This window comes from Anastrepha ludens, chromosome 2, assembly GCF_028408465.1.
Source record: "Anastrepha ludens isolate Willacy chromosome 2, idAnaLude1.1, whole genome shotgun sequence".
NCBI classification, from domain to species: domain Eukaryota; kingdom Metazoa; phylum Arthropoda; class Insecta; order Diptera; family Tephritidae; genus Anastrepha; species Anastrepha ludens.
This window is the reverse complement of record NC_071498.1, coordinates 105031056-105052387: the sequence shown is the minus strand read 5'-3', so window position 1 is coordinate 105052387 and position 21332 is coordinate 105031056. Positions and strand designations below refer to the sequence as shown.

Genomic DNA, 21332 nt, shown 5'->3' with positions numbered 1-21332 from the left:
TGGGGTGTATATTTATTTACATACATTCACATTTATGAAAAAAAAACATATAGCAACTATTAATTTTCCTTTTATTCTATGCTTATTTGTATTAATTTTTGTAATTCATTAAATACATCAGGTCAAGCCTGACATCGATTATTTTTAATATCAATGAGAATTTAAATATTTACATATTAAAATAATCGAGCGATATAAATACCCGCAACCGTCAAGAACCTTAGCAGCATTGAACTTGGAATTAATAACTGAGCCGGTAAACAGTAAACAGCTCGTGGATCAGACTTTGTAGTATAAAAATGCAAAATTTTCTCAATTTATAAGCAGTGTAAGTACGCTAAGACAACAAGTGACATTAAATGATCGTAAAATTGTGAGTAATAAAAACTTCGATATCAGAAGTGAATAAACACAGCTGTAGATAGGGATTTAAAATTAAAAAACTAAAAAAATAAAAAAATAAAAATTTGCCAAAGGAAAATGCAGAGTTTCTATGAAAACAAGAATGTGTTCATTACTGGCGGCAGTGGTCTTCTTGGGAGGGGTAAGTGCACTCCATCGTATGTGCAAACATGATTTCATCACAGTTACATATGTATTTTGACACTTTCACTTCATCTGCTCCATTGATCGCACTGGCCGTCAAAAATTAACTTTAAATTTGTCACAAGCATTTTTTTTGTTGAATTTTTTATTTTATTTTGAATCCCTAAGCCAGGTATAAAAAGTATTAGGCATCTATATTTTTTTTAACAGGAACTTTATAAAGTAAAAAGTTTAGATGATTGGCGTGTACACCCTCCTCCTCCTATTTGTGGTGTGCGTCTTGATGTTGTTCCACAAATAGAGGGACCTACAGTTTCAAGCCGACTCCGAACGGCAGATATTTTATATGAGGAGCTTTTTCAAGGCAGCAATAGATTCGGTAGTCACGCACCAACCCATTCGGCCACGGCGGCCTACTTCAACTACTTATACAAAATATGTTTTTGAAACTAAAAATAATGATTTTCAGGAGTATTTGACTTGAGGCTGGTCTATAAAATCTAACAAATTACCAGGACTCCTTTTGCCTGGTATCATTTTTTAATGCTGAAAATATCCTAATGCAACCGTGAGCCTGGGAGTATAAAAATCCCTATTTTGAGTGGCATATTACAGATCAGCTCTTTGTAGTTACTTGCTTTAAAGAAACCTAAAAACACTTTGCGCAACATTTTAAAAGCTTTTAAGAGCAAATTTCTTTAACGGGCTTCATTTTTTTTCAAATTTGTTATCTTTAAACGATTCCTTGATATGAGCTATGACGGCAACAAAAATAATCACGATAAGCAAGTATTGAAAAAATTGAAGTGTTAAATAAATTTCTTCGTAATAATTATATTGTTTGTTGAAGTGTTGAAGAGAGTACTAAATCTAGTCCTAAGACTTTTTGGCACTACATTAAATCTAAGAAATGCTATTGTTGTGATGCATCTTCTATTTGTTTTGATGGTAAATCTGCTAACACGCCATTAGAAGCAGTCAATCTTTTTGCAGAATTTTTTCAATCTTATTTTGTTCAGAATGATAGGGACTCAGATTCTTATCGCTTTTTAGATAGGTCTTTAAATCAATCTTCAACTATGAATTTTTGACAGATGATGATGTCGATGAGGTTATATTAAGCTTAAAACGCTCCTCACAGACTGTTATCGAGTGAGTGAGTTATTTCACCTCTAAAAATAATATTAAATAAATCATTATTTTTCTGGAATTTTCTGGAATTGTCATCGATGAGTGGAAACTACCAAGTGTATCCCCGATTTTTAAAAGCGGCAATAAGAATGAAGTACCTAAGTAATTATCGACGCTTTCGATCTGTTGCAAGGGACAACATGATGCAGTTCGACGCTACGTAAGCTAATATTAGCGGAAAAAGTAGTAATTCATAAGTAGCTGTCACAAAAAATCTGTGGGTGACAGTGAAAAAAAAGTCTGTCATGAGGGTGTGTGGTAAAGTAATAATTAGCATACAGAGTCCGTGAGGTAAAAACTTTGTCGATCAGTGTTATTCATAGATTTCAACCGGTTTTGAGTTCAATAACCCGATCCAATTTTATGTTCACTTGCGTGACAAACTGATAACAATTGAAAATAAACAGGTATTCAACGACAAGTTTCTTTTAAATAACCAAAATAAAATTTTATGAAATCAATACAAATTTTTACTCGTTATATTATTATATATTATGGCTTTACTATTCTAACATTTTCGTCACTTTTCTTCACAAGCGATTAGATTTCCGCGACTTACTCATCGGCCAGTGTGTGGTTCTGCTTCGAGACGTGCTCAGAGTAGGTTAAAGTAAATTGTTTTAAGATTGCCAGAATAACATAATTGGCTGGCCAGAGAAATTATTATATAACGAAGCCTGATGGCAGTTCTGATCCAATCACATCGATTCATTAACCAACGAAGCGCGCATAACGTGCACCAAGGATCTAAGCATATCTTCATTTTTAGCCCACAAAAGTCGATAAACACAGCTATATAGTGTGCTTTGTTCAAACTCCATTTCCGGTGATATTTAAAAAAGGTTAATAATGCCACTACGCTAAGATCTGTAACAATTTTTCACTAATACGCCCGCTTCTTGCTTTGTTTGGTTTTTGATTGAGGAAGGATTTTTACGTGGTCTTGGCCTAGAAGTTGTGAGCTGAACTGGACTTTCCCCACTTGTGTGGACTCCTACTTAATCACTCAGGTACAATTTTTATAAGAGCCTAATTCTGCCTTTTCCACACTGGATAAAGAAGCAAAGCGAATTGGTCTAGTGCTGAACGAGGACAAAACGAAGTACCTCCAGTCATCAAACAAATAGTCGGCGCAACTACGTATCGGCACCCATGTCACTGTTGACTGTTATGATTTTGAGGTTGTAAAAAACTTCGTTTGTTTAGGAACCCGCACTAACACCAATAACAATGTCAGCCTTCAAATCCAACGGAGAATCTCTGTTGCTAACAACTGATACTTTGAGCTAAGTAGGCAATTGAGTAGTAAAGTCCCGACGAACAAACTTAACACTTTATAAGGCTCTCATCATGCCTCAAGATTTTTGGACCTTTGCACGTTGACGACAGCGGATATCCTAGGAGATGGAATAATGAGCTGGTTGAGCTTTACGACGACATAGACATAGCGCAGCGAATAAAGATCCAGCAGTTCCGTTAGTTGTGCCATTTTGCACGAATGAATGCAAATGCTCCAGCTTTGAAAGTATTCAATAAGGTACCAGCTGTTGGTAGGAGAGGAAGAGGACGATCCCCTTTACGTGTGTCCAATTGCCGCCGGTTAGCATAAGAATGAAATGACTGGCGCGCTTTTTTAAACTCGGCCAAAATCGCTTAAGCGGTTATAGCGCCAATCAAGATGAAGTGGGCAAGAAGCTTCTACAAGCTAATCTGGGAGTTTAGATATTGAGATCAATTATTTCCAAACCAATATCAATGGGCAACATTTTTCAAAGTTATCCGAGCATAAAAAGATTAAGGGGTTAGGGGTAGTCAGAAGCCCGAAACAATGAGGATTTTCAAAAAAATGTTTCTGTTTTTTGCTAGTTTTACAAAAATAATTAATCTTCTTCTTCTTAATTGGCGCGATAACCGCTTAAGCGATTTTGGCCGATCTTAACAAAGCGCGCCAGTCGTTTCTTTCTCGTGCTAACCGGCGCCAATTGGACACACCAAGTGAAGCCAAGTCCTTCAACACCTGATCTTTCCAATGCAGAGGAGGCCTTCCTCTTCCTCCGCTACCACCAGCTGGTACCGCATCGAATACTTTCAAAGCCGGAGCGTTTGTATCCATTCGAACGACATGACCTAGCCAACGAAGCCGCTGGATCTTTATTCGCTGCGCTATGTCTATGTCGTTCTAAAGCTCACACAGCTCATACAGCTCATACAAATAATTAATACATTAATTAATATTAATATTAATTAATTAATACATCATTTTTCGATTTGACTTTAGCAAAATTTCAAAAAAAATTAATAATTGTAAAAGTTATCGCTGTTTGTGTGGAGCCCGTTTCTCCAGAAGTCCCTTGCGGTGATCTTCATAAGTCCTTGGAGATTCACCTAAAATCAATCGGACAAGAGAAATTAGTTTTATTAATAGATAATCTTGTGCCTGATCGAAGCTGTTTTTCAGAATTAACAATATGGCGGTCTCAGGAAATATTTTTCAGGTTTTCGAGAAAAAACCGACAATTAATTATTAAAAAAAATCGAAATTTTTGAAAAAAAAAATCCTTCGGTCAGGCACGAGTTTTTTATGTTTTTCAAAAGCAGTGTAAATTTTATTGAAATCTACCAAGGGGTTTTAAGTTACAGTGATCACCAGTTCAAAAAACATAGTTTTGAGAAAAACGCATTAAAAGTTTTACTATCAATAATTGAAGAGTTAAACGAATTATTTAATTACCTACACAGTGTCATCTATTTCTGGGCCATATAATAGTTCTTCAGCCGTCATAGCAGCTTCCAAAATCCCATTTTGCTGTTGCCTACGTTGCATTCTATCATACATTCATAACAATAAAACCCGAGAAGTCGGTTGCTTGAAGCTGCTGCTAGCTACTTGCTCTCGAACACTCCAGAGGGCCCGCGCCCCCTTTGTTAATTGGTGAATAACTCGAAAAATATCTGTCGGAGTCACTTCAAGAAAAAACTACTTTAAGAAAAAAATATATATTTTTTTGAAAATACTGACTACCCCTAACCCCTCAATTTAATTCTGCATATGCACGTATGATACTGGCTAACAGTCAGGAAAGCAAGCTGCTGATGTCAGAAGAAACGATAGAATCAACTCTTTTTCACCTTCACAAATTCGCCGGCAGAAAAAGTGAGTTTGATGACACCTTGAAAGACTCAGCCTCGTTTCTTCGGCATAATAACTTCGAAGTTTCACAATCATCACGTTTGATTCAAACGTCATTTGGTACGGCTAAGGCCCGTCTTCCGGTTTATCCTAGTCGAAAGCTGTCTTAATAATTCCTAGCAGCTTTTTTAGCCTCTTTTTTCGTCGTCATTCGCCATCGTCTGAATTATACTTCACTCACTTTAAGTTAATCACGTCGACGACACTAATATGCAGGAATCGGCTCAAGAAAGCCCAACGAACATAGAGCGTGAGAAAAACATTTCGGATCTGTTTAATTTTTTTATGTACATTTCATGGCTTGGTTTCCAAATGAGAACTTACTCGTAAAAATCACGCCAAGACCCTTAAATTTGTCCAAACTTTGCAATAAAGAATGAGAAAATGTGAGAGTAACTTTGGCTGCTAAAACTTAGGAGATTAGAAAGAGAGACAGGCCAATGATGATTTTTTCGTATATTCTTTATTAAGTCAGCAAATCTGCTGACTCATTGAATTTCGCTTAGAGCCGATTAACTGTTTGCTTTTCGTCACATAAAGGGTTTTTCAGTAAGAGCGCTTCAACTTTTGAACTTTTTTGAATAAAACACAAACGGTTTGACTTTTTTAACTATTTTTTTTTTATTATCAAGTTTGAACATTTAAGTATGAAATTCGATTTCTTTTGCATGACCACCGCGTGCACGTTTTACGAAGTCCAATCGTTGAACCCAATTTTCGACACTCTTTTGCATAAATCGGCCGAAATTCCAGCAATTTCGCGTTCAATATTGGCTCTGACCTCACAAATCGTCGCCGGCTTGTTACTGTTGACCAATGACTTCACATAACCCCAAAACGGGACGGCTTGTTAAATGGACCGTAAAATGGCCGTAATGCTCTTAAAGTAGCAGCAACAGAACGATTATTTTCATAAAAAATTTGCACGATTTGCAATCGTTGCTCAAGTGTGTAGCGTTCCATGATGAAATGTATACTAATGAAGTTTACAAATGACAAGCGAAAAATAAAAAATATTGCGTCGTTCGCCCTCCCTATCGGAAAAAAGTTGAAGCGCACCTATTGAATCCTATACTTGTATTCTGTACATCATATCACACACTGGCATATAACTCCTAATGTAAGCACCCCCATGAATATAACTTTGCTCATTTTAAGCGAACTAACATCGTCATTCATTTAAAATTAACCTTAATTTGCCAAATATCGTATTTTAATATGTTTTTAATTTGTTTTATTTTAATTTTGTAGTACTAATCGAAAACTTACTTCGCAAAACTGAAGTGAAATGCATTTATATGCTAATTCGTGATAAACATGGACGCACTGCCTATGAGCGAATAAAGGAAATTCTCGTGGGTCCGGTAGGAAGAAAGATAAATTATGTTCAAAAAGTACTCGGAATTTTAAAATAAAATGAAAACAGTTCCTTCAAAGTAATCTCGATGATAACCAAAACATTTTCCAATTCTCCTAATCATCTTAAAACTCAAATTCTGAAGTGCCTTCACCTCCTTTTGTAAACTCTCCCTAATCGTTTCAATCATTCACTTTCCACAAAGTGGTAATTTGATTCTTGTGGCTGACAGACTTAACGTCAAAATATTTTTGGTTAAATAGTCGCGTACAAGGTGAGATGTGGGAGACGCTGAAGAAGAACCGCGACTTACTTCTCTGCATTTCAGGCCACTTGCATCGAATATTCTCCCTTAAATGCTTAGGTGCACTCACAAAATACTTGTAATTTACTTTTTGGCTTAGCGGTGGAAACACAGACTGAACCACAACCTGGCAATCAAAGTAAGAGGACAATAAACCACTGATTTTAGATTAACTTTATCGTGGTTTTTTAGAGTTTTGGCTGATTTAAGAAGCTCCATTCCGATAATTCGTGGCTTGTTTTGATGTCATATTTATACACTTATGTCTTGTTACCACTATTAATTCCTTCCATAAGGTTTTGGCCTAACGAAATCATTTCTGACAGCGATGCTATTCAAAAAGTTCAACACTTTCCTCACAAGCCGGCACTCAGCTTGTCTCATTCACACAAACATTGTTCATAATGATCTGCATCGATCGAGTCAGACACCAATACCGACTCTGATCTTCCTGATACTTACATGACAATATTCGAGTAAAATTTTTTTAATTTTTCTATGACTCCACCAAAGTGGTTGGTTTGTTAGCGTAGACTGAGGACTGGGCATAGCATGAAAGTAAACAGCTGGGAGGTGCCAAGATGTATAAACGCGGCAGCCAAGGGATAAACGTTCCCCGTTACATAGCCCAGTGGTATTATGCTTATTTTCCAACGTCAAGCTTTTCATCGCTTATAAGGCAAATAAGGCGATTTTGTCCACCTTTGGCCACAAACAGGAGGTGATCAAGGCTTTAAACCGAAGACTATTGACGGTAATGGCATTTCGAACGAAATAAGATCCCCTGATGCCTTCATACCATAAAGCGTAGATAATATTCGTAATACAAGTTTTTCTTGTTGAGATAGCCACTGAGCCAAAAATGAGCTTAGTCCGAGAAGATGATATCTCGGCCAAAGTTCATATCTGCTAGGCGCAATTTCGAGAATATCTTTTTAATAACTTATACGCGCTCGGCAAGCATGATTAATGATGAAATGTCAAACCTTAACGATTATTTTAACAGCTGGATGCCATCGATAACTTTAACAGTCGCTGAAACATAACAACTGAAAAAACTATCATTGCTATCTGCTCACAGTTTGGGTGCTCAATATTATCGCGCTCTCCATAGGCTAATATTCTATGAAGTTTTGTTAAAGTCGCAAAATTCAGCCATTACAAACCAAAAATTTTCTTAAAAAGGAATTATACGAGTCATAATTCCACGCTCCTTCTATTTTTAAGTACTATTTGACAGTGAAATTCTAACGGTGAGTTCAATTTAAATTCATTATATTCGTCGTTTACTATCGTAGTGGTCATGCTGGTGATTCATGCTGGTATCCCACAGATGCGAACAGTACTTATTTTCTACAATATTCAGTAAAGCGAGTGTCAGAAGTGCACGTTTATCATTTGCGGACTCGCCATTTGCTGTTGTAAGCTACTGTGTAATAAGCTATTAGTTTATTGGTCTTCAATAGAATTCTGTGAAAAATTGGTATTGGCAAGGGGAAAATTAAAAAAAACATATAAAAAAATTGTAGAATGAAGGCCAAACCTATCGACAAATAGAAATAAAAACAGGCAGGGCATGGACAAAATATCGAAACTATAACTTCAGCTGGGCGTCTTTGTTAATTAACAGAAAGGGAAAAACGCAGTATTTTTGGGCTGATGAATAAAAAAGGCGTTATAAGGCCGTCACATTGTGTCCGTTACGGTAACACATTTGATTGGCAGCAAAATAGATTATGTGAACTTGAGTCGAAGGGCCCACATACGTTCCGTACGCCATGCCAAAATGCACAAAAACAGGCAGCTTTCTACTTTTGTGTGGCCAAAATGATAACTGTTTAAAGAAGAACAATTTTGTATCGCGCACATTTTTGCCGATGGTGTTTCTTATTACATTTTGTTAAATTAAATAGAGAAAATGAATGAAATTTAGATTACTACAGTCAATTCAAATGCACCCTTTAGGCTAGGCGTAACCAAATTGGCCTAAAATGTGCGTCCCGATCACGAAGTTATGGTCGCACGCATCGTCTAAAACTACCATAAATTCTAAAAAACTCAATTTTGTTTCAATAAGCATTCAATTTATAATATATTTCAAAACCAATAAAAACCTGTTTATACACACCGAAATATAATCTGATTTTGGTTTATATGCGGTAATACTTTTAATTGTGGCCCCACGGCACGTTTTAAAACTCACATCATTCAACTGCGTTGCCGCAACGAACGCAACGTACGCAACGTTTCCATTGCGACAGCCCTACTTGTGCTACAACTGCCACAAGAGTCTTAAGAAAAGCCGCCTTCCTGGAAGAGTTACTGTGGAAACCATTAATTTCCCTAATAAATAGGCAAAAACACATTGCTCTCGCAAATGAGCTTCTAGACAGGCCTCTAGAATTTTGTAAAAGTTTATTTCTTCGGATGATAGCAAGTTACGCATTTTTGGTATCAAAGAAAAAAAAGTCGTTCAGAGGGAATCTGGCGCAGCGCTGAATAAAGAAAATTTATTCTTCTCTTCTTAATTGGCGCTATAACCGCTTACGCGATTTTGGCCGAGTTTAACAAAGCGCGCCAGTCGTTTCTTTCTCGTGCTAACCGGCGCCAGTTGGACACACCAAGTGAAGCCAAGTCCTTCTCCACCTGATCTTTCCAACGCAGAGGAGGCCGCCCTCTTCCTCTGCTACCACCAGCTGGTACCGCATCGAATACTTTCAAAGCCGGAGCGTTTGTATAAGAAAATTTATTACCAACGGAGAAAAATGGTGTTGGAAAGGTGATGGTATGGTTGTGTATGGCAGCGGGTGGCGTGAGAAAATTGTAGTTTATTGATTCAGCAGACAATAAGTTTTCTTATTCAGATATTTTAAAACAGCATTTAAAGTAAGACGCTGATATCCTAGTGTTGTCAAATGATAACTGCTTCCAACCAGACAAGAACCTCTAGCATACAACTTACATCAATTAAAGTTATAGCTTCTCAATAATGTCTCCAACCTTTTGCCAACCCCACCACAAACGCCAAATGTAAACCCTAATGAACACTTGTGGGTACTTCTGGAAAGAAATATAAGTAAACACTAAATTACAAGCAAAAAGGTCTTGACAGATGTTATGTGGAAGGAGTGGGGGAGATTAGCGTCAAAGTGATTATAAAATTGGTAAACTCTATGCCTTATAATATAGAATTAGAAAAGACTTAAAAAATCTGAGTACCCAACAAGCTACTGAAAATATGGATATTTTTGAGAGTTGTTTGAATATTTTAAATTTTATTTAAATGAGTGTAGACTTTAGGGGTCTTTCATTTTTGTGTTTCAAAAAAAATCGATTATTTATTTGCTATATTACATATATTTATATATGTCGTTATATAAATAATTACAAAAAAAAAGAAAAAATTAATTTCCAACACTTAAAGGGCAGATTAGTTGCAAATTGACAGTCAGCAGTCAATACTGTTTTAAAAGGTTTATCTTCACAGAAATTGGTTTGGTGGAATATTTTTCTGTTATTGTTGTTGTTGTAGCAGCATAAACAGCATACATATACGAGGAATGCCGCGGAAGTGACAATACGTCCGACTGTCGTGGTGGAATATTTTAGTGTTTTTTTTGTTTTAATTATTACTAAAGATATGAAGAAAAGGCAAGGAGAAGCAATAGTTAATTTAATTACCCAACTTGCTGCTAGTAATAGACAGTGGATTTCCGTAAACGACGTCTACTGAGATTGCAAGAAATTATGGCAGCAATGCAAGCAAAGTTCAATATTACATTTTATAATAAGCAATAAATGGCTGGTCTATGGACGCACACTTTTTGCTGTAGTATGAATGCATAATTAATAATATCTACAATAATACAAATTTTAATACAATTATGTCTACAAACCTCTTTTCTTTGCCAAACTACATTTTATTTAGTTTTTACTCTGATGTTTCTCTTTACATTCGCAATAATAATTATCGATAACACAGAAAACACAGGGTTGCATATCAAAAAGTATCGTTATTATTTAGGATTATTTTATAATCTCAGATTTTTGGAGAGAAATTTTGTATGGGAAATCGCGCTTTTTAGTTACAGATTTTGAGTTACGCGCGAAAAAGTACATCATCTACTTATATGTGAACATATTATAAGATTATTTTACAACCTCGGATTTCGGGTGACAAATCTTGTAATCTTTTTAATTACGGATTGGGAGTTAAGCTCGCAAAAGTAGGTAATCTATTGTAGTTTTATGTACATATATCCACTATCTGACAGATTACGCTCAAAAGTGACTTTTAAATGATTGGCAGTTATGATTCTGACAGTTAATTTAAATGAGAAATTCTGGTTACTTTTTGAACAAAAGATATATATTACAATAGTGCTTACATAATTAAGTCACTTTGACTTTTTACAATATTCTCAAACAAAATTTTATTAATTAATTTTTATAAAAATGTAGTTAATTGCATGACAAAAGTCTTACAAATCTATTTGGTTGATTTATTGAAACAGACTGAAAAAGAATGCACATTTGAAGTGCTTAAGAAAAGGGAATATAAACTAGAACGGAAAAAACAGTGATGGGAAGTGTTGCCACATGTATTGTATATATTTCCAACACAATCACAAGATTCAAGCTTTGTGCAGAATTATTTCGGAAGCGCATATTCGAACGTATTTTATGTAGAAGGAAATGCGCAAGACCGCTTGCCTTTATTACTCTAAAATTGAATAGGCTCTATAAAATAGCGTATACAGCATTTTTCTAAAAAGTCTGAATAGGTTAGGTTCGGTTAGCCTGGTTGGCATTAAGCCACGCATAGACCTTTTCGTCCCTAGCGATACCACATGGAGACCGACCTCTATGAATTCTGAAAGTAGACATCATGTAGAATGCCAACGCTTTTGACGAATCTAAGCAGAGCTGGGAGATTCGCTTTTGAGACGCCCTCCAGACTCTCAAAGACTGGGTCTTAGAGGCATTTGAAACTCGTTTTTAATACTGCTGGACAAACGCACAGAAGATATTAACATTTTTTCCGATAGTCAAGCCGCTATCAAGGCTCTGATGACGCCATGGTGCAGATCTAAACTAGTCAACTCTTATAAGGAGTGTGCAGGTAACATTTCTCTGATCTGGGTTCCCGGACATAGGAACATAAAGGGAAATGAAATTGCAGATGAGCTTGCCAGGGAGGGAACTGAATTGGCCTCAGATCATCGTCATCCCCTGGCTGTTGTCGAAGGAGAATCGCACAACTTACTTCTCAAGTAAGCGCAGAAAAGATGGAGCTCCATTTCTTCATGTGCTATTTCGAAAACGCTTTGGCTCTAGTAAAGTAGACGAAGAACTCAGAAAGTTCTGGGAAATACACATCATTCAATTTTCAAACTCGTAGCTGAGTTTGGATGATCGGCACACACGCGAAAAAGCTAGGCTAACCATTTAATACCGATTGCAGAAGCTGTGGGGACCTTTCAGAGAAGGAGACTGTTGAGCACTTTCTCTGTAAACGCCCGTTTTTGCCAGCTAGGCATTATTATATACATATAATTGGCACGTACACCCTTTTTGGGTGTTTGGCCGAGCTCCTCCTCCTATTTGTTGTGTGCGTCTTGATGTTCTTTCCCAAATGGAGGGGCCTACAGTTTCAAGCCGACTCCGAACGGCAGATATTTTTATGACGAGCTTTTTCATGGCAGAAATACACTTGGAGGTTTGCCATTGCCTGCCGAGAGGCGACCGCTATTAGAAAAAACTTTTTCTTAATTTTGGTGTTTCACCGAGATTCGAACCTACGTTCTCTCTGCGAAATCCGAATTGTAGTCATGCACCAACCCATTCGGCTACGGCGGCCGCCGACGATTAGGGTCACTGAATACTTTTTTTCTCGGCTGATATAGTCGCCAACCTAAATCCCATCAATCTTCTCCATTACATCAACAGCGCTGGATGGTTGTAGATATCTGCCTGTTGGAGGTCTTATAATGGTATCAAAACGGCGTTTAAGTGCTACTTGAGGAGTGCCAGAGTGGTACTTCAACCATTTCACCTACCTTGGGTCTTTTTCTATAAGGTTTTTGTTGTAAATTGAAACATAGTTTTATAAACAATTAATTACAAAATTTGACATGAAAAATATTGCAAACATTGTAAATAGTCAACTTACGTGAGCACAAGGGAGTATTATTACTCAGTTATTGTATATGCATTCCCTCTTTAATAATAAGCTCTTCGCAAAACTAAGCCAGTTAAAACCAAGCGCTTTCACACTCATTACACCCGTACATGGCGATTGCGCACAACCACAATTGGGCATCTCTCGGGAGGATCGCAAAATGCTAACGGAAAATGTGGATGTGGTGATTCATTGTGCAGCCACAGTACGTTTCAACGAGCCACTCTATAACGCTCTGCTTGTAAATGTAGGCGCCACTAGAGATCTACTGAAAATGGCGAAGGATATGCCGCAACTAAAAGTAATTAATTAATACTCTCAAGCAACAAAAAATGCGCACATATCTACTAATACATACGTAGATGGATAAGCAATTTTTACATTTTATTTAATTTTTAGGCTTTCATACACATTTCAACTGCATTTGCAAACTGTGTTTTGCCCCACATAGAGGAGAAATTCTATCCGCAGCTTCTTGGCATCGATGCCAGCAAAACACTCGACCTCGCCGAATTACTCGGTCCGGAGCTAACAAACGATTTGACTACAAAATTAGTGCGAAAATTTCCCAATACCTACACTTTTACTAAGTCACTCGCTGAAGAGCTGATTCGCAAAGAAGCCAAAACGCTGCCAATTTGCATTTTGCGCCCCAGCATCAGTAGATATATTTTCCAATAGATTGGCGTATATAAATAATTTGGTAATACTTTCAATGTTTATTTTTTTATTTTGTAGTTACCCCTACTTATGCCGAACCAATACGTGGGTGGATGGATAATTCCTTTGGGGTAATGGGCACCTTGATGGCTCTAGCGCTTGGTTCACTACGAGTTCTAAGTTTACATAGTAATATTGTGGCCTTGCTGGTACCAGTGGACTTTTGTGCGAATTTGATTTTGGCATGTGGCTACAAAGTAGGTCAGCTCGAAAATGCCGAGAAGGAAAAAGCGTATGCAAACTATTTGCTTTAGAGTTACTGTAAAAAGTTATGATGATTTCTGGTTTATCTCCCTTTTAGTGAACCCACAATTTACAACTTCGTGCCAAGTGCGAGTAATTCCATTACATTGGGTGCTTTGACAGATTCTGCCATTCACTACGGAAAGGAACGCCCACTCTCAAACACGAATTGGTACCCGTTTTTCATAAAGGTGAATTTGCTGGAGGTGGAAACGTTTCTTGGGTTTTTCTTGCACATTATACCTGCATACATTCAGGATATATGGCGGCTCATGCACGGGGAAAAAGCGAGGTAAGGGTATTACCATTTTGTTCATAAAATAGTAATTTGCAGCAGACTAAGCCACCACAACCACAATTTTCCACATGAATCGAATTTAGCTGTTCACCGTCAATGCAGACGTTAACTCGAAAGAAAACAGACATAACTAACCGAGAATTCTGTAAAATAACTCTTACAGAAAATTATAGAAATCGCGCCTTTTCATATAAGGTAATTTAGTAGATTAAGATAGGTTACGGTAGTTGCCACTCACCCCTTAAGCCTGGAAGCCCATTATGATACCACGAGTTTGGGCGTAAATTCCCCCTCTAATTTCCAATGTGATGACGCTACTACGTCTACCTAATAAACGATGAAATAATGTGGTTATTCAGGGATACTAAGTATGCCAGACATCCAAAGAAGTAATGGTTTTAGTGATGCCTCATTCTAAAAAGAGCGGAACAGTGGCGGAGGAAGTATTCAACGCTTTTCACCTTCTCCTCGTTTTGGCAGCTGCGACAGCAGTCGTTAAAGGCAAGCCGCATAAGTTTCTCCAAGTGTCTAGATTGGTGAGAGTCCTAGTTCCACGTTTATTCCTTCCAGACCAAACCTGTGTAGTTACCTCATATGCTCTGCGGTCCATCTACTGTTGGCCTGCGCGATGTAGACCAACCTGTTCCAGAGCTTGAGAATAAAGGGATGCCCACATACTGGGTAGATTTGGCAGATTCAAGATCCGTTACCCTCCTTTTCAGCTCATCTGCCATACAATTTCCAGGAATGCGTCTGTGTAAAGGGACCTAGACAACGTTCGTGGTGCACCGCTTAGCAAGTTTTTAGAATAACTATACATTTAATTACTACTTTGGAGGAAGTGCTATTGCACTGGAGAGATTTAATAGCAGCTTGGCTGTCAGAGTAGATAATGATCAGCTATACCAATATGAACGAGTCCCTGACCCAAAACGCAACCTCTTTTATAGCTATTAACTTGGCTTGAATGGTATAACAGTTGTTCGGTAGGCGTAAGTTTAGGTTTAGTTGCAGCTCTTCTGAGTGGATGACGCTGCCCACCTTAGTATTTAGTCTACAGCCGTCAGTGAACCTGGATAAAGGTCTTAAATGTTTAGTAATTAGTAAAGCAAATGTACTAATAATTTTGTACACGGAATGATATCGAGTAAATATCTACATATGACTGAGAAGATACGAAATTTTCTTGACGATTTTAGGTCAAATTTGTTGAAAGAAATATGCAACAAGTGTCTTCCTCCGAACACCTTTTGTTTGTTTGTTCGACGAAGCATTAAATTAGAGTTAAGTTGACCTCCTCGTAAATTTGTCCGCTACACAGTAACCTGATACACGTACGAGTATTTACCTCAATCGTCTAACACCTATACTACCATTAAGTGGCGAATTCAGTCATAACTTGTCTTCACTCGATCGCTGTTCGAGCTGAAGTTTTGCAGCGGTCAAGAGGTTCAGTGATCGCGTGGCTATCAAAAAATGTTGATTGCAGTTGAAGGGAAGCTTATTGCTGCAAACTCTGCTTGACAAACATTGCAGTGATACCACAATTGCAAAACAATCACAAAGGCAGACAGATGTTCACTTTTTATGTCTTACAGTGTATATAAATATTTTTAATGTGTTCTTTTTTTATAAGAATTTTTTTAACGTGAAATGTCATCTTGTCAACGAGTATAAACTAATATATGAATGCTAGATTAGTTTGCACGGCACTTACACTGCGTTACTTTTTTCACGTAGAATGTTCCACCGGAATCAAAAGCAGCAGCAATTTCTTAATGCATTGCATCATTTCAAAACAACAGTATGGACCTATAATGTGGCGAATACTCAAAATTTGTGGATTTCTTTATCAGCAACGGATCAAATGAACTTCAATTTTAACGTAGATGCCATAATATGGAAAAGATATTGTCGTGATATAATATTTGGTATGCGTCGGTATTTGGCTAAAGAAGGAGACGAAACCATACCGGAAGCAACAAAACGTTTAAAAATGTGAGTATCTATAATATATAATATATCCCTATATGTAATGTAAGATTTTCTGTTACGTTAAGAGCGATAAGAGCGGCTCAAAATTTTGCTTAATAGAAATGGATATTCTGTGCGTAAAAATATTGGTAGTCTTATACCCTCTTAATTAAAAAGTGGCTGAATCCCAAAATCAAAATAGCTCGATTACTGTTTTACTGCGGCTGTCAGATACTGAATAAGCAAAAATGAAATTTAAAATGACGTACCCAAAACGACGGACGAATTTTTGAAAATTCATTGAATTTGCTTTGAAACTTTTTACCTGAGGGTTTTTGGGTCGCATATTACCAATCTGAAGTCATGCATATTTTCATAATTCAAAACATATTATTAAATTTAGGCAAAACATTCTAAATGTTCTTTAGGGTTGACCAAATTTGCGTAAATGAAGTAATACTGTGTACTCTCTCTTAAGCGAACACCTAAGGGACTGAAAAATTTATTCGCTTATGGGCAAGTGGAAAAAAAATAATTTTCGACAGATCTTTAACTTTTCATCAGTTTTATTTCCAAAACCAGAACGTATGTATGTACATACCATCGTAATCAAAAAGTTCCCGGAAAAGTCGCCACGGACTCTAAGGCTTTAATTCAGAGCTCGGTTTTATTTTCGTTAAGATGCCACGTCTGTGATTAACATTCCTACTAAAATTTTATCGCCATTGCTTGGCATTTGTAAAAGTCGTACGAATTTGTATTAAATTTTGCGTTAGATCTGAAATCAATTTTGCAAAAACCTTAGAAATCTTTACGGTAAAGACACTCTAAAGAAAACAACCATTTACGAGTGGGATGAACGCTTCAGAAGGAATCGAGAATCCATCGAGGATGAAGAACGTGGATGGTGGCAAACCGCCGACGTCGATAGTTATTAAATAACCACAAATGAAAATTGCCTATTAGTATCATTTTATAAATACTAAATGCAATTCTACAAGGCTTCTAAAAAATGAATAGGAATCGTTAATAAAAAAACATTAAGAAACCGCAAACTAACCAGAGGACTTGAACATTGCTTATGGATCTGTTCAGGGCATTGTATATTAGTAAATGATTTGCGTTTGCGCCATGTTGCTGGAAAGTTAGTTGTTGGTTCCAAAGAACTTGAATTTCATGCAAAAAAGTTATCACGGTGATATCGCCAAAGATATGATTTACAAGGCTAAACATGCATTCAACGCATCATTACTGTAAACCAGACGTGGATTTATGAGTACGACATGCAATCCGGACATCAGGCGAGTGATTGGAGAGCTCCGAATGAACCAAGACAAAAAACAAACCACATCATTTTCTGTCAAAAAAGAAGCGATCACCGCTGTATTTATGAATTCTGGCGGTTTTGTACCATGCGAATTTTTGCCGGAGGTCAAAAAGTTAATTATGACTATTATTTGGGCGTTATGAGACGTTTCAGTGAAAACAAATCCTGCATTTTGCACCATGATAACGTCGCACAGAGCCTTCATTATCCGTGAATTTTTGATCAAAAACGAAACGAATATCATCCAACAGCCATCGAGTTCACCTGCGATTTTCTTCTGTTTGATCGAGTTTAAAAACCTCTACGGGGAACGCCTTTTAACAGCCGGAAAACGGTACTAATGACTTTAGCGCGAAAATAGAGTTCCAGAAATGTTTCGAGATCTGGGTCAAACTCTGGCATATGTGCGTTCCAGTTGAGAGTAGAGTTAGAGTTGACCGATAATATCACTTTTGAGAAATAGACTCAAATGTAAGAACAATATTTTACAACGCAAGGTATTCAAGAGAATTTAAAAAAGTCAAAAATTTTAGCTTGGCCAACTTTCCTTTAATTGCAATATCTTGGAGGTGTATGCGAAGATCGGTAAGCAATTCAACGCCTTTGAGGTCGTTGTGATATAAGGAACAGTTTTCAGTTTCCTTAGAGCTAAATAAGACTCTTTATATGTAGTCGTGTAACTTGCCTTCAATCTCATTTTCTAGTTCATCTTCAAAATAGTTAGCCAGTATTCTTAAGAAATAATTATCATTTCGGAACAAATATTTTATACAACTTCGTTGTTTATGAGGACTGGATAATCTAAATTGATACAGTATTCTACGTCAACTTGGATCTCATTCTGAACTAGGTAGATTAATAACGTTGGAGAACTGAGCAACTGCTGATAATGGAAGCTCATACCCTGTGGCCGTTAAAGATATCTGGTTTCCCAAAGCCAGCTTTCCTCAAACAATTTCTCGCTACCTCTGGGTTCAATGGCTGCCACCCTTAATGTATGAAATAAACGACATCTAACAATTGATGGATTTGAACAACTCCAAGACAGAGTTGTTAAGCTGTCCGCTTATGAGGAAACTAAAATGGCTTTGGTATGGGAGGGTTACTTTCGAAGAGTTGTCCGGTAAAGAGAGAAAAGTTTAAAAGTTTTTAATTGCTACTGAAAAATGGTCCATTTATGAGAGGTGCCCGCTTAAGAGAGGTATCCGTAAGAGAGAGTACGAGCACACTGTAGTCTCATTATTGGAAATAAAAGATTAAAAAAAAAACCAAGCAAATAATATGAAACCAGCAGATCACCTTTTCACAAAGATATACAGATAACTTTGACAAAAGCCAGAAATAAATGCAGATATTTCAGTTCATTATATTGCGTTGAAAACGCTGAATATTTATGCGACTTGACAGAGCTCTTAATTGTAGTTCAGTTATTGCGCTAAGTAGATCATAAGAATAACATAAATAGAGCCTGAAAAACGTGCTTGAATGATTTCTACTTCTGAAAGTGAAAGGTGCAATAGCTGATTTTCCAATTTTCATTCTTTTGTAGGTTTTTATTTTAAAAATTATGCTGTCATGTTGAAGAATATTACTGCTATCAATTTTATTATAACTGTCAATCGGTTGATTGGCATCCATTAGAGAACTATACCCTTCTTGAGGGCTTAAAATAAATTCTACAATTATTGCAAATTTATTACCGTTTTGAAAATACTAAATTTGGAACTGGTTCGAGAATTTCTTTCAATTTTTTAGTTAGGATCATTTGGATTGTCTAAAAAAGTACATACATACTTATTTTAACTCACAGAGTTTTTTAAATAACGTATTCTGTTCTCTTTTAAGGTTGAAATTGGCTCATCAATCAATTATCCTTTTGATGTTCACTTGCCTATTGTTATTCGCCGTTATATTAGTTAGATTTTTACTCGATCACGTTTTTTAATTGCATTTCAATTTTGAAATAAGCTGTAAAAAAATTACCCGTAAGACAAATAAAAAAACAATAACTGGCAAACATTTATGCAAAAATGTGATTGAGAGAATTTTTGAAGGGATATTTAAATGAATATTATCCAGGTTTGAGCTCTCGGCTAACCAAATACAAACATCTCAAGCAAAATATGCTTCTTTTTTTAATAAATAAGTTATTCAAAAACGAAATTCGATGATTAATTTTGCGCCACTTTGTACTGATAACACTCTTGAGTTGTGAGTATGAAAGATGAGATAATATGATATGATATGAAGAACAAATGCCACGCCTTATAAGTACAATGTATTGCCCAGTTTCTTGTGCAGTAAAGGAGCCTAAATAAGTATCAGGTGTGCCAGATCATGCATTACTTAAGCAACTATATCCTTATCTTGTCGACGGTGGTAAGTATTGTTATTACAATGGAAGGAAATACTATGGTGAACTGAAAATCAGCCAACGAACCACGCAAGCAGCCCGGGTTAAGTACTTAATCGAGAAAGCGCTAATTTTTTTATGATCTTCTTCGCTTTAGACTTAAGAATAGCATAAGTTCACCAAAGTAATCAACTCTACGACAGTAAGAGTTTTTGAAACGGCATATAGTCATTTCCATCATGTCGAACTTGACCGTCAGACACATTATATATATATATATACATATATATGTATATTATATTATATATATTACATATATATATAATTGGCGCGTACACCCGTTTTTTTGGTGTTTGGCCGAGCTCTTCCTCCTATTTGTGGTGTGCGTCTTGATGTTGTTCCACAAATGGAGGGACCTACAGTTTTAAGCTGACTCCGAACGGCAGATATTTTTATGAGGAGCTTTTTCATGGCAGAAATACACTCGGAGGTTTGCCATTGCCTGCCGAGGGGCGACCGCTATTAGAAAAAACGTTTTCTTAATTTTGGTGTTTCACCGAGATTCGAACCGACGTTCTCTCTGTGAATTGCGAATGGTAGTCACGCACCAACCCATTCGGCTACGGCGGCCGCAGACATTATTACAACTGAAAAAAAGTCATTTAAAACATTATTTTATTTGGGCAATTGACTCAACTTATGGTCTTACAATTGGTGCTAAAGCTGATTTTGGGAAATTTTTCAACTTAGTTACTATAAAATCAAGACATTCGCCGGGACAAAACTGAAGGAGATTTCGTGGCCAACATCAGCGAAACTGAAGCTTGAAATATTGCCTAATTTTATATATAAATATATAATTAATTAGTCACTATATTTAAGAATACTGCACTTTTTTGAATTTAATTTTAATTACTGTCACGCGTGACTGCCGCATGTGACATTTTTTTCATGACGACATTTAAGTGTTTTTTGTTGCTCTTTTTGCGAAATTATATATAAACTATCCTAGTAAAAATATTCTCCAATCAACAAAAGTATTCGAAGTATTTACTTTCACATAATAATAAAAAACTTTACAAAAATATTAAAAATGTATTCAGTAAGGTCTAACAAAAATTCAGAACAAGCATTTAAGAGATTAATTCTCCAAACTGGACAAAGAGGCAAAGCGAATGGGTTTGGTGGTGAACGAGGACAAAACGAAGTACCTCCTGTCTTCAAACAAACAGTCGGCGCACTCGCGTATCGGCACCCACGTCACTGTAGACAGTTATAATTTCGAAGTTGTAAAAGACTTCGTCTATTTAGGAACCAGCATTAACACCGATAACAATGTCAGCCTTGAAATCCAACGTAGAATCTCTCTTGCCAACAAGTGCTACTTTGGACTAAGTAGGCAACTGAGCAGTAAAGTCCTCTCTCGACGAACAAAACTCACACTCTACAAGACTCTCATCATGCCCGTCCTAACGTATGGCGCAGAAGCGTGGACGATGACAACATCCGATGAAGCGACGCTTGGAGTGTTCGAGAGAAAGATTCTGCGTAAGATTTTTGGACCTTTGCACGTTGGCAATGGCGAATATCGCAGACGATGGAACGATGAGCTGTATGAGCTTTACGACGACATAGACATAGCGCAGCG

The 21332-nt window shown here is 36.8% G+C and overlaps 2 protein-coding genes across 5 annotated transcripts in view; one reads left to right on the top strand and one right to left on the bottom strand.

The window, feature by feature from the left end:
- The window catches only part of LOC128855011 (serine-rich adhesin for platelets), a 96040-nt gene that overhangs the window by 62054 nt on the left and 12654 nt on the right, over positions 1–21332 (bottom strand). The gene's annotated exons all lie outside the window — the stretch shown is intronic.
- Positions 339–19379, top strand: LOC128855013 (fatty acyl-CoA reductase wat-like). Its single transcript, XM_054089559.1, has 8 exons — positions 339–544; positions 6179–6291; positions 12822–13070; positions 13169–13430; positions 13508–13721; positions 13791–14024; positions 15771–16028; positions 19177–19379. Exons 1-8 carry the CDS (start codon positions 481–483, stop codon positions 19274–19276), a joined length of 1494 nt encoding a protein of 497 aa, XP_053945534.1. The 5' UTR covers positions 339–480; the 3' UTR covers positions 19277–19379.